General features: G+C 43.8%; 1 protein-coding gene across 6 annotated transcripts in view; it reads right to left on the bottom strand.

Moving 5' to 3' along the window:
- The window catches only part of LOC110521987 (eukaryotic translation initiation factor 5), a 28,436-nt gene that overhangs the window by 12,629 nt on the left and 1,963 nt on the right, over positions 1-13,844 (bottom strand). For all 6 annotated transcript variants that reach the window (XM_090232301.1, XM_021600015.3, XM_021600014.3 and 3 more), the window contains 5 exons: positions 13,232-13,313; positions 10,944-11,116; positions 2,968-3,079; positions 2,177-2,292; positions 1,734-1,895 (listed from right to left, as the gene is read on the bottom strand). In XM_090232301.1, coding sequence (XP_090088427.1) covers positions 1,734-1,895; positions 2,177-2,292; positions 2,968-3,079; positions 10,944-11,116; positions 13,232-13,313 — 645 coding nt within the window. The remainder of the gene's footprint in view (positions 1-1,733; positions 1,896-2,176; positions 2,293-2,967; positions 3,080-10,943; positions 11,117-13,231; positions 13,314-13,844) is intronic.

The raw sequence follows: 13,844 nt of genomic DNA, 5'->3' as shown, positions 1-13,844 counted from the left end.
ACGAGAGGTAGAACAGGCTAGTAATAAGGGTTGCAACAATTTCAGCAGATCATTTTAGAAAGAGAGGGCCCAGATTGTCTAGCCCGGCTGATTTGTAGGGGTCCAGATTTTGTAGCTCTTTCAGAACATCGGCTATCTGGATTTGGGTGGAGGAGAAGTGGGGGAGGTTTGGGCGAGTTGCTGTGGGGGGGAGCAGGGCTGTTGATCGGGGTAGGGGTAGCCAAATGGAAAGCATGGCCAGCCGTAGAAAAATGCTTACTGAAATTCTCAAATATAGTGGATTTATCAGTGGTAACAATGTTTCCTAGCCTCAGTGCAGTGGGCAAGCTGGGAGGATGTTCCCTTATTCTCCATGGACTTTAGTGTCCCAGAACTTTGAATTTGTGCTACAGGATGCAAATTTCTGTTTGAAAAAGCTTTCCTAACTGCCTGTGTATATTTGTTCCCAACTTCCCTGAAAAGTTGCATATCACGGGGGCTGTTCGATGCGAATGCAGAACGCCACAGGATGTTTTTGTGCTGGTCAAGGGCAGTCAGGTCTGGAGTGAACCAAGGGCTATATCTGTTCCTGGTTCAACATTTTTTGAATGGGGCATGCTTATTTAAGATGGTTAGGAAGGCACTTTTAAAGAATAGCCAGGCATCATCTACTGACATGAGGTCAATATCCTTCCAGGATAACCGGGCCAGGACGATTAAGAAGGCCTGCTCGCTGAAGTGTTTTAGGGAGCGTTTGACAGTGATGAGGGGTGGCCATTTGACCACAGACCCATTATGAGTAAACTGATGACTGAGTAAAATCAGATACATTTTTCCATAAAGAGACAGGTATTAATCTCTCCATGTTTGCAGGATCTAGTCCATTTTTACTAGTTCTCTATTGAAATTCATTGTGGAGAGCTCATCTATATATTTTGTGATAGGAATACCAAGTATGTCTACTTCACCATCGGCCCACTTTATTGGTCAACTGCAGGGTAATGTAAAAGTTGTATATATTTTTTTTTATCCAATACGTAATATGGTACACTTATAAATTAGGTTTTCGTCCAGAGGCCAGAAAAGTTAACTAGATCTTCAATGAGAAATTGCAGGGACCTAGCTTGCGGACTTCTTTGAAAACTCGTCGACTTTGTTTTTAAACATTGGATTTCTAATTGGATTTCTAATCCTGTTATTTGATCTGATTTTAATAGCTAGCATTTCAATGGCCGTAATGAATAGATATAGTGACAGTGTGTAATTTTAAATGAAGAGACCTGCTCAAAAGGCAGCAGCAACGTAATTACATACCACACTGCCTTTTCATTTCCTTGTGTAGTCTAGCAAACCCATTTAGATACATCTATGAATCATTTCATTCATTTATGCACGTGAGCAATAAGCAAGGCAACAGGACCCAGGCAAAATGGGCTTTAGTTTAGAGAATTGAGGTGACAACCCTAAAGTCACCACTTTTCTTTTTACCCCTTATTTTACCAGGTAAGTTGACTGAGAACACATTTATTTACAGTAATGACCTGGGGAATGGTTACAGGGGAGAGGGGGGTGAATGAGCCAACTGTAACCACTGTGACCTTTGTAAAAGGAATCTGTATGAAGCGGGTCTGAACTAGGGAGGTGCGGGTTGTTTCTGTGCAGGGCTCGAGTCTTCACACGTAACTGAGCAATAAGCAAGTGTGTTATGGCAAAACAGAAATAGGGTCATTCCTGGACAGGGCCCGGAGTCTGACCTTGACAAAGTTGTAGAAGAGGTTGACCCTCTCCTCCAAGGGCTTCTCCAGGTCCTCGCTGAGGGTCAGGTTCTTAGCGTGCGTGCTGATCTCCTCCATCCTGCGCTGCTGGGCCTCCTCAGTCGTCTCCTCTGCCCAGTCCTCATCATCGTCGTCTCGGTCCTAGAGCATATCCATTAGATTTGAGTTATTGTGACATGATTCATTTAAAATCGGGTAACAATTAAACATGGTGGATTAAATAAAGTCATCAGATTAATGAAAGTAAAGTCACGACAATGTCAACGGTTAGGCAACTAGGCCTTGCAAGACAAGTCTCCAGGTCAAGGTCTGTCAAGCGCAACCTTCACGCCAGTCAAGCTAAATCGAGCGCACCTGAAGTTTACAACAACGTATTTGACCGAGGTCTGGCTGGCACTGGGAGATGAAGTGCTTGTACTCACCACAGCATCGGGGGCGTCTATGTCATTGTGGTTTGCGGCTTCACCATCACTGGAGCCGTTCTCCTTGTCCTTCTTCTTGCTCTTCTTCTCCTTCTTCTTGGCAGACCCAGTGTCCTCTGTTTGCAGACAGCGAGATCACGGCAGTCAGAATAGAAGCTATCCTTACAATCTTTCCTCCATTCCTTGTGTTTCTCAGGCATTTACCCAGCAGGAGAAGCAGGGTTTTTTTAGTGTAGTAAATTCAATACGCCCAGGAAGCCTTCAATGACTTCTGGCAGTGTTAAAAACCACTGGGAGAGCAGATGACACAGCAGATGCTGCCTTCAGAATAGTCCAATGCTCACTGCTGCTCATCTTTGACAATGACTCATAAATTCACCCTGTACATTGACACCCTTAATAGACCACTTAACGTGACTCACCGAATGCCTTTATAAGTTGCTTGTGTCTAGCAACATAAAAGAATGGCTGTGTTCACGTGTGCATTAAAATTAAGGCTATAGTGTGTCTGTGGTTCTCTTTAAACAAAGGCCACATTGAACAACCTCAGACTGAACAAACCTGTACAGTATTATCTGACATTTCCTGACTTTGCAAGAAAACACTAGCATATTAAATGAATGGAATTTCCAGAATGTCCATGCTGGAATGCATGTCTGACAAAGCAGTTTTCCTGAAAGAAATAAAAGGCTTCTGTCCAGCTGCATTTGAACACATACTTTACAATTCCCTGCTTTTCTCAGGCATTCCCAGAGCATGCATAAACCCTGTTTGTTCCTGGTCTGGCACACCTGGTGGATTCCTGAGGATGAACGTGCAGAGCTTGTGTCGCGTGTCCAGCATGCCCCTGTAGCCGCAGGCCTTGCAGGAGTTCCCAATGGTTTGTTTCTTGGCATTGATGTGCTGGAGAACAGGGATACATAAAAATGACAGTAACATTTTCAGTGCAACCTTAGGCTTTAGCCCTAAGTTATACCCTTTGCAGTAGGCAAAGGAGGAACTACAGTAAGATATGCAAAATGGCAATCCTGTGTAGTTGCATCGCAAAAGTACGCAGACGTGTGCAGCCCCAAAATTATAAAAACAAGTATGCAGGATTGCCATTTTGAGTAGCTAATTGCGTTCTTGCAGCTTTAAAAATGCCTTTGTGACCATAAATGTCTCTCCTAAACATTACGGGCCAGCTGCACGAACTTAGATTAAGCACAGGCCAGGACTAAAAAGTAGAGTCTTGGCTTAATCAACATGTAACAAAAATATAAAAAAAGTTGTAGGTCCCATATTTCATGAATTGAAATAGGAAGATCCCAGAAATGTTCCATACACACAAAAAGCTTACTTCACAAATTTGTTTACATCCCTGTGAGAAATTCTCCTTTGCCACATTAGCCCATTCACCTGACAGGTGTGGCATATCAAGAAGCTGATTAAACTGCATGATCATTCAGGGCCCAAAATGAACAACCGCCACCTGCAGGTAGATTTTGGCTGGTAAGAGGTCCATTTCACCAGCCACATTGGCGGTGGAAAAAAGTCCAGTATGATCATATTTATAGTCAAATAAATGCTGCAGTAGCTGTTTAAGTATTTCTGCCATTTTGTTTCATAGCTGGTAAATTAAAAGCACAAAGTCAAATCTATGAATTATATAAAATCACCTATCCCACCTTGAGCTATAACACTGCCTGGTTGGGGGTTGTGCGCACTTGAAGAGCAGAGTAAAATATACATTTTTTGAAGCACTGGCATAAAAATGTTAATCTTATTTACTTTAAACAAAAGTTGGTAACGCGACTTGACACCCAGTGTGAAAACACAATACGCTGCGGTCATAACCGGTCAATACTGTCAGGACATTTAGTTAGACCTGTTGTGACTTCAGTTACCTGATGTGGAATAGAGTTCCATGTAGTTATGGCTCTATGTAGTACTGTGCGCCTCCCATAGTCTGATCTGGACTTTGGGATTGTGAAGGGACCTCCGGTGGCATGTCTTGTGGGGTATGTGTGGGTGTCCGAGCTGTGTGCTAGTAGTTTAAACAAACATCTCGGGTGTATTTAGCTTGTCAACACCCCTTACGAAAACAAGTAATGAAAAAGTAAAATCTCTTCCACTTTGAGCCATGAGAGATTGACATGCATGCCATTAATATTAGCTCTCTGTGTACATCCAAGGGCCATCCATGCTACCCTGTTCTGAGCCAACTGCAATTTTCCCAAGTCCCTCTTCGTGGCACCTGACCACACGACTGAACAGTAGTCCAGGTGTGACAAAACCAGGGCCTGTAGGACCTGCCTTGTTGAGTGTTGTTAAGGTAGAAACTAGGGCCTGTAGGACCTGCCTTGTTGAGTGTTAAGGCGGCAGAGCAGCACTTTATTATGGACAGACTTCTCCCCATCTTAGCTACTACTGTATCAATGTGTTTTGACCATGACAGTTTACAACCCTGGGTTACTCAAAGCAGTTTAGTCATCTCAACTTGCTCAATTTCCACATCATGCATTACGAGATGTAGTTGACGTTTAGGGTTTAAGTGAATGGTTTGTCACAATGCTTTTTGAAACATTTAGGACCAACTTATTGCTTGCTACACATTCTGAAACTAACTGCAGCTCGTAAGTGTTGCAGTCATTTCAGTCGCTGTATTAGCTAATGTGTAGAGTGTTGAGTCATCCACATACATAGACACTCTGGCCTTACTCCAAGGCAGTGTCATGTCGTTAGTAAAAGATTGCTTTTTACAAAGGGCCTAAACAGTTACCCTGGGGAATTCCTGATTCTAGCTGGATTATGTTTGAGATGCTGCCATTAAAGAACACCCTCTGTGTAGGTGGTGTAATGCCATAACACAAATTTTTTCAGCAGCAGACTATGATCGATGTCAAAAGCTGCACTGAAGTCTAACAAGACAGCCCCCACAATCATTTTATCATCAATTTCTCTTAGCCAGTCAGTCATTTGTGTAAGTGCCGTGCTTGTTGAGTGTCCTTCCCTATGAGTGCGGAAAGTCTGTCGTCAATTTGTCTACTATGAAATAGCATTGTATCTAATCAAACACAATTCTTTCTAGAGGTTTACTAAGGGTTTGTAACAGGCTGATTGGTCAACTATGAGACAGTCAAGGGAGCTTTACTATTCTTGGGTAGTGGAATTACTTTAGCTTCCCTCCAGGTCTGAGGGCACACACTTTCTAGTAGGCTTAGATTGAAGATGTGGCAAATGGGAGTGGCAATATCGTCTGCTATTATCCTCAGCTATTATCCTCAGTAATTTTCCATCCAGATTGTCAGACCCCGGTGGCTTGCCATTGTTGAAAGACAATTTTTTCAACTCTTTCACTTCACACAATTCATAAGTAGAATTGTCTTTCATAATTTGGTCAGATAAACGCTAACACCACAGCCAAGTATGTTGCTGGCATGTCATCCCTAAGTTTGCTTATCGTGCCAATGAAAACGTCTTTAAAGTAGTAGGCAATATCAGTGGGTTTTGTGATAAATGAGCCACCTGGATTCAATGATTGATGGAGCCAAGTTGGCTTTCCCCCCTCAAAATGTAATTTAAGGTGCTCCAAAGCCTTTTTACTATCCTTCTTCATATCATTTGTTTCATAGTAGTTTATTTAGCTTAGTAACATTTCTTAAATGTGCAGTACTTGTTTGCCATACCTTATCCCTCTCAACCATACCATTTTTCAACTCATCAATACAAGGGGATTTAACAGTTTAGTCATTGTCATAATGGGTTCGTGCTTATTAGTAACTGGAATAAGCAATTTCATAAAATGTGTCAAGCACAGCATCTAGTTGCTCAACATGACACACACCCAACATGCATCTACCACAATGCTCTGTTGCTGATGAATGAAGGAGCAGATTGCAGAAGCAGGACAAGGACCCTCTGACTGAAGGTAACGAACAGTGCAGTCGGAAAATATTCAGACCCCTTGACTTTGTCCACATTACAGCATTATTCTAAAATGTATTAAATAAAGTTACCTCAATCTACATACAACAATAACAAAGCAAAAACAGGTTTAGAAATGTTTGAAAATTAAATAAAAACACCTTATTTACATACAGTACCAGTTTGGACACTACTCATTCAAGGGTTTCTTTATTTGTACTATTTTCTTCATTGGAGAATAGTAAAGACATCAAAACTATAAAGAAACACATCGAATCATGTAGTAACCCCCCCCAAAAAGTGTTAACCAAAATGCTTTAAAGTAGTCACCTGGAATGCATTTCAATTAACAGGTGAGCCTTGTTAAAAGTACATGTGGAATTTCTTTCCTCCTTAATGCATTGAGCCAATCAGTTGTGTCGTGACCAGGTAGAGGTGGTATACAGCAGTCAACACGGACAATTAAGAACTTTTAAAGTCTCAAGTGCAGTCGCAAAAACCATCAAGCACTATGATGAAACTGGCTCTGATGAGGACTGCCACAGGAAAGGAAGAGCTACCTCTGTTACAGAGGATAAGTTCATTAGAGTTACCAGCCTCAAATTGCAGCCCAAATAAATGCTTCAGAGTTCAATAACAGACACATCAACAACTGTTCAGAGACCGCATGAAATCAGGCCTTCATGGATAAATTGCTCCTGCTGCAAAAAACACGACTTAAGGACACCAAGATGAGACTTGCTTGGGCCAAGAAACACGCAACAAACATTAGACCAGTAAAAATCTGTCCCTTTGGTCTGATGAGTCCAAATTTGACATTTTATTCCAACCAGTGTCTAGAGATATACAGTGCCTTGCGAAAGTATTCGGCCCCCTTGAACTTTGCGACCTTTTGCCACATTTCAGGCTTCAAACATAAAGATATAAAACTGTATTTTTTTGTGAAGAATCAACAACAAGTGGGACACAATCATGAAGTGGAACAACATTTATTGGATATTTCAAACTTTTTTAACAAATCAAAAACTGAAAAATTGGGCGTGCAAAATTATTCAGCCCCTTTACTTTCAGTGCAGCAAACTCTCTCCAGAGGTTCTGTGAGGATCTCTGAATGATCCAATGTTGACCTAAATGACTAATGATGATAAATACAATCCACCTGTGTGTAATCAAGTCTCCGTATAAATGCACCTGCACTGTGATAGTCTCAGAGGTCCGTTAAAAGCGCAGAGAGCATCATGAAGAACAAGGAACACACCAGGCAGGTCCGAGATACTGTTGTGAAGAAGTTTAAAGCCGGATTTGGATACAAAAAGATTTCCCAAGCTTTAAACATCCCAAGGAGCACTGTGCAAGCGATAATATTGAAATGGAAGGAGTATCAGACCACTGCAAATCTGCTGCAAAAGACCTGGCCGTCCCTCTAAACTTTCAGCTCATACAAGGAGAAGACTGATCAGAGATGCAGCCAAGAGGCCCATGATCACTCTGGATGAACTGCAGAGATCTACAGCTGAGGTGGGAGACTCTGTCCATAGGACAACAATCAGTCAGTCGTATATTGCACAAATCTGGCCTTTATGGAAGAGTGGCAAGAAGAAAGCCATTTCTTAAAGATATCCATAAAAAGTGTTGTTTAAAGTTTGCCACAAGCCACCTGGGAGACACACCAAACATGTGGAAGAAGGTGCTCTGGTCAGATGAAACCAAAATTGAACTTTTTGGCAACAATGCAAAACGTTATGTTTGGCGTAAAAGCAACACAGCTGAACACACCATCCCCACTGTCAAACATGGTGGTGGCAGCATCATGGTTTGGGCCTGCTTTTCTTCAGCAGGGACAGGGAAGATGGTTAAAATTGATGTGAGGATGGATGGAGCCAAATACAGGACCATTCTGGAAGAAAACCTGATGGAGTCTGCAAAAGACCTGAGACTGGGACGGAGATTTGTCTTCCAACAAGAAAATGATCCAAAACATAAAGCAAAATCTACAATGGAATGGTTCAAAAATAAACATATCCAGGTGTTAGAATGGCCAAGTCAAAGTCCAGACCTGAATCCAATCGAGAATCTGTGGAAAGAACTGAAAACTGCTGTTCACAAATGCTCTCCATCCAACCTCACTGAGCTCGAGCTGTTTTGCAAGGAGGAATGGGAAAACATTTCAGTCTCTCGATGTGCAAAACTGATAGAGACATACCCCAAGCGACTTACAGCTGTAATCGCAGCAAAAGGTGGCGCTACAAAGTATTAACTTAAGGGGGCTGAATAATTTTGCACGCCCAATTTTTCAGTTTTTAATTTGTTAAAAAAGTTTGAAATATCCAAAAAATATCGTTCCACTTCATGATTGTGTCCCACTTGTTGTTGATTCTTCACAAAGAAATACAGTTTTATATCTTTATGTTTGAAGCCTGAAATGTGGCAAAAGGTCGCAAAGTTCAAGGGGGCCGAATACTTTCGCAAGGCACTGTAGATATCTATATCTCAAACCACAACAGGTGTAAATATGGGTCAAAACCAGTGGCGAAGTGGTCTAAGGCATCTCAGTGCGAGAGGCATGACTATAGTACATGACTATACTGGACGACGCAGGGTCAATTGTGTTTTGCCCTATGGGACTCCCAATCACGGCCGGTTGTGCTAGAGCCTGGATTGGTACTTTTTGCAAGTCCTGTCTGGTCCAGCGATGGTGGGTTTGTGCCTATAGGCGACGTTGTTGCCGGTGTTGTCTGGTGAGGACCTGCCTTACAACAGGCCTAAAAGCCCCCAGTCCAGCCTCTCTCAGCCGATTGCGGACAGTCTGAGCACTGGAGGGATGGTGCGTTCCTGGTGTAACTCGTCGTTGTCATCCTGTACCTGTCCCGCAGGTGTGATGTTCGGATGTACCGATCCTGTGCAGGTGTTGTTACACGTGGTCTGCCACTGCGAGGACGATCAGCTGTCCATCCTGTCTCCCGGTTGTGCTGTCTTCGGCATCTCACAGTACGGACATTGCAATTTATTGCCCTGGCCACATCTGCAGTCCTCATGCCCCCTTGCAGCAAGCCCAAGGCACATTCACGCAGATGAGCAGGGACCCTGGGCATCTTTCTTTTGGTGTTTTTCAGAGTCAGTAGAAAAGCCTCTTTTAGTGTCCTAAGTTTTCACAACTGACCTTAATTGCCTACTGTCTGTAAGCTGTTAGTGTATTAACGACCGTTCCACAGGTGCATGTTAATTAATTGAACAAGCATAGGAAACCGCACTTAAACCTTTTACAATGATAATTTGTGAAGTTATTTGGATTTTTACTAATTATCTTTGAAAGACAGGGTCCTGAAAAAGGGACGTTTCTTTTTTTGCTGAGTTTACTTGCACACACCCAAAAAGTCCCCATTACCAGATAAAAATCAAAACCTATTTATTTCACTTACTGTGCTGTTTTGTTGTTCAGTGTCAACCAGGATTTCATCATACATGTCAAGCAGTGAATTTTCAGCTCTGCCTCTCCTCGGTGCGCACTGTCACTGTGTCCGTTTCCATCTTGTCCAGCTGTGTCTAACATGTCACGTAAACCCTGTTTCTTGTCTGCATCGAAGAAGCGGTCATTGTACCTAGCATTGAGCATGGTGGAGACACAGTAGAGGCTCAGAGAGAATGCCACCAAATCCCTTTTCCAAGTTAACCCAACAGTCTGTGTTGGCATTTTTGTTGAGCAGGCGTTTCAATGCCATGACGTCTGCTGAAAAGCCGTTGAGCTTATTTCTCCAGTCAGTTGTTTGAATGGAGCTAGGAGTGTTCATGCTTCAAACATGTTCTCAAATCCCATTGAAATGGCAGCAGCGGTATGACAACCAGCACATTAATGAGCATGCAATATGTCTTTCCTCAGTATGAAATCCTTGTTGCCGGTCCAAATGTATACAGGTGCTTGACCAGTCGGCGAAAGCCAACAACCACGACAGAACGGTTGTTAAGGGCAATTATCTTAGCATTAATAGATTTCGCTTTTGAGTGGTCTCGCTGAAATATTCTTCCTCTTTCAAATGACTGATCGACTTGTTGACTGCTCGATCCACACAGCAGACACTGTGGGCTAGGTTAGGAATTCTGTGTTGCACGTGCATCGCTGGATTCTCCGTGGCGTCATTCGTCATCTACCTACGTTATAGGTATGTACGTCAGCTTTGACATCGGTTTTGCACATCAGCGTTAAACTAGACAAAATCGGGCCAATGCAGGCATTTTTTAGCTAATATCGGGCGATTCCAATGTACTTACATATATATATATTGTGCATCCCTAGACATAACTAAACACAGTTTGGGCCGGCCCCAGTTATCCAATGAAAGCGGTGGAATGAGTCACTGCACATTTCATTCAATCCAGTCATTCGTAACGGCACGGCCCATCGGTGAAAAACAGAATCCCTCTGGCTACACGGACCGACGACAGTGCTGACATTATTAGAATAGAAACCTGCCCCGTCAATGAAAACATGGCATAAACAGAGGGGTAGAGAGTTCACCCCTCCCTTCCTCACTGTACAGACAACACAGAGGATGCCAAGCCCAGGAGACAAGGCTGTTTCGATGGAAAACTGAGCTAATGCCAAATGGAACCTCAATCATGTGACCCTGCTGCTATGTGACCCTCCTGCTGCAAACAGTGGATTTATTATTTAAAACAAAGGAGGCCAGTCGGTACTGGTTGGATATAGCAAATAAGTCAAAATCCAAAATGGATGGATAGTGAAGAGCTGGCATTCCCAGCCCTTTCAAGTGATAGCAGAGGGTGGGTCGGTTTTCAATTAGACCTTTCCCAGAATCTGACAAATAGTGGACGGGGGAAAGGAAAAGCTTTCCGGACTATTTACCAGGTCGGTTTCGGGATTGTCACACTCAGGACACAGAACAAACTTCCGGATGAATCCGTCCAGCATGTCCTGCAGCTTGTTCGCCTCGTGGGACCCATTGACGATGAAGCGGTCGTTTTTGGCATCAAACTGGGTCTGGGCACCCAACTCACAACCAAAAAATTTGGTGGGATCTGGACAGGGAGAACGAGAAAGACATACGTTTGAGTTTCTTTGTTTAAAGCCTTCCTATCCTCATCATAGGTTTTGGAGAGTGGGTTATATTTTCTTCTGATATTCATAGCCAATAGGCTCTTCACCTTTCCTAAAAATAAAAGGGGGTCCACCACATCAAGATGATTCCTGCTCCCATGCCATCAGTGTTGTGGATCAGGCTATATGCCACAATCCAAAATTAATGCAAAAGCGCCATATAAATTTGATCCACTTTGAGTTGAGGCATTCACTTTGAGCCCAATCTACACAACTAATGTGGACTCATCTTGCCAAACTACTTGAGGCCTGAAAACATCCAACAAACTATGATTTGAGGGTTAAGTCCCCTTTCATACTACACTGCTCAAAAAAATAAAGGGAACACTAAAATAACATCCTAGATCTGAATGAATGAAATATTCTTATTAAATACTTTTTTCTTTACATAGTTGAATGTGCTGACAACACAATCACACAAATTACCAATGGAAATAAAATGTATCAACCCATGGAGGTCTGGATTTGGAGTCACACTCAAAATTAAAGTGGAAAACTACACTACAGGCTGATCCAATTTTGATGTAATGTCCTTAAAACAAGTCAAAATGAGGCTCAGTAGTGTGTGTGTGGCCTCCACGTGCCTGAATGACCTCCCTACAACGCCTGGACATTCTCCTGATGAAGTGGCGGATGGTCTCCTGAGGGATCTCCTCCCAGACCTGGACTAAAGCATCCGCCAACTCCTGGACAGTCCGTGGTGCAACGTGGCATTGGTGGATGGAGCGAGACATGATGTCCCAGATGTGCTCAATTGGATTCAGGTCTGGGGAACGGGCGGGCCAGTCCATAGCATCAATGTCTTCCTCTTGCAGGAACTGCTGACACACTCCAGCCACATGAGGTCTAGCATTGTCTTGCATTAGGAGGAACCCAGGGCCAACCGCACCAGCATATGGTCTCACAAGGGGTCTGAGGATCTCATCTCGGTACCTAATGGCAGTCAGGCTACCTCTGGCTAGCACATGGAGGGCTGTGCGGCCCCCCAAAGAAATGCCACCCCACCCCACCCCACACCATGACTGACCAACCGCCAAACCGGTCATGCTGGAGGATGTTGCAGGCAGCAGAACATTCTCCACGGCGTCTCAAGACGGTCACATGTGCTCAGTGTGAACCTGCGTTCATCTGTGAAGAGCACAGGGCGCAAGTGGCGAATTTGCCAATCTTGGTGTTCTCTGGCAAATGCCAAACGTCCTGCACGGTGTTGGGCTGTAAGCACAACCCCCACCTGTGGACGTCGGGCCCTCATACCACCCTCATGGAGTCTGTTTCTGACCGTTTGAGCAGACACATGCACATTTGTGGCCTGCTGGAGGTCATTTTGCAGGGCTCTGGCATGCTCCTCCTTGCACAAAGGCGGAGGTAGCGGTCCTGCTGCTGGGTTGTTGCCCTCCTACGGCCTCCTCCACGTCTCCTGATGTACTGGCCTGTCTCCTGGTAGCGCCTCCATGCTCTGGACACTACGCTGACAGACACAGCAAACCTTCTTGCCACAGCTCACAGTGATGTGCCATCCTGGATGAGCTGCACTACCTGAGCCACTTGTGTGGGTTGTAGACTCCGTCTCATGCTACCACTAGAGTGAAAGCACCGCCAGCATTCAAAAGTGACCAAAACATCAGCCAGGAAGCATAGGAACTGAGAAGTGGTCTGTGGTCACCACCTGCAGAACCACTCCTTTATTGGGGATGTCTTGCTAATTGCCTATAATTTCCACCTGTTGTCTATTCCATTTGCACAACATGTGAAATGTATTGTCAATCAGAGTTGCTTCCTAAGTGGACAGTTTGATTTCACAGAAGTGTGATTGACTTGGAGTTACATTGTGTTGTTTAAGTGTTCCCTTTATTTTTTTGAGCAGTGTGTATTTACAGATGACTGGGCACAATGGAGAGGCCAGGGAAAGAGTGCAATTTACAAGTACTGAGAAATATTCCAAACTGCTCACAATCACAACCTTGTGAAATGGATGCCAATTTAGTGGGTCATACCAGCGCAAACAGGCACTGAGCTGGGGAAGGAGGTATACTCACACGTGGGAGGCCTATTCAGAGACTTGGCAACGTCAGTCATGTTGACTATGACAGTCTTTATCCCATTCCCCTTGCCTTCCACCTGGAGGATGTGGGGGAGGAGAGATGACATGTTTCAAACTGTTTCACAGTGGTCACATTCTAACAGCGTAAATACCTTTCCACTCAATGTGCCAATTAAGCTGCTCCTCATGAGACGAGTGCACAAAAGCAGAGGGGGTCCACTTTCATTTAAGTACAACATTTGAGAAAAATCACATTAAATCTAAGCATCTTTGAGTGGAAAGTAGGTTTTGTAAAGTCTTTCAGAGGGAACATTTATTTCAAAAACAAGGTTTCTCCTCGGGCTATACATGGCCTTCCCTTGAGCAATTAAATGGATTGGTTACGTCTCCAGCATAGTGATTTCAATGCATTTCAGTGCTCTATAAGGAAGAGACAAGGGAATGAAGCTCTGACCATTGGGACATCCCTCGGCCCCCGACACTAGTTGAGCTCTGGACACTGAACAACCCCTCATGATAACCACCACACTGTTCAAGGTAAAGGTTCCCCATAACCACAGGTCTAGGATCAGATCCTGAGCCCCAAATATGAGGGGGATGACAGTGAC

Source organism: Oncorhynchus mykiss, chromosome 4, assembly GCF_057628025.1.
Source record: "Oncorhynchus mykiss isolate SJ-2025 chromosome 4, ASM5762802v1, whole genome shotgun sequence".
Taxonomy (NCBI): Eukaryota; Metazoa; Chordata; class Actinopteri; order Salmoniformes; family Salmonidae; genus Oncorhynchus; species Oncorhynchus mykiss.
Note: the sequence above shows the minus strand (reverse complement) of the source record. Positions and strands in the feature narration are given on the sequence as shown.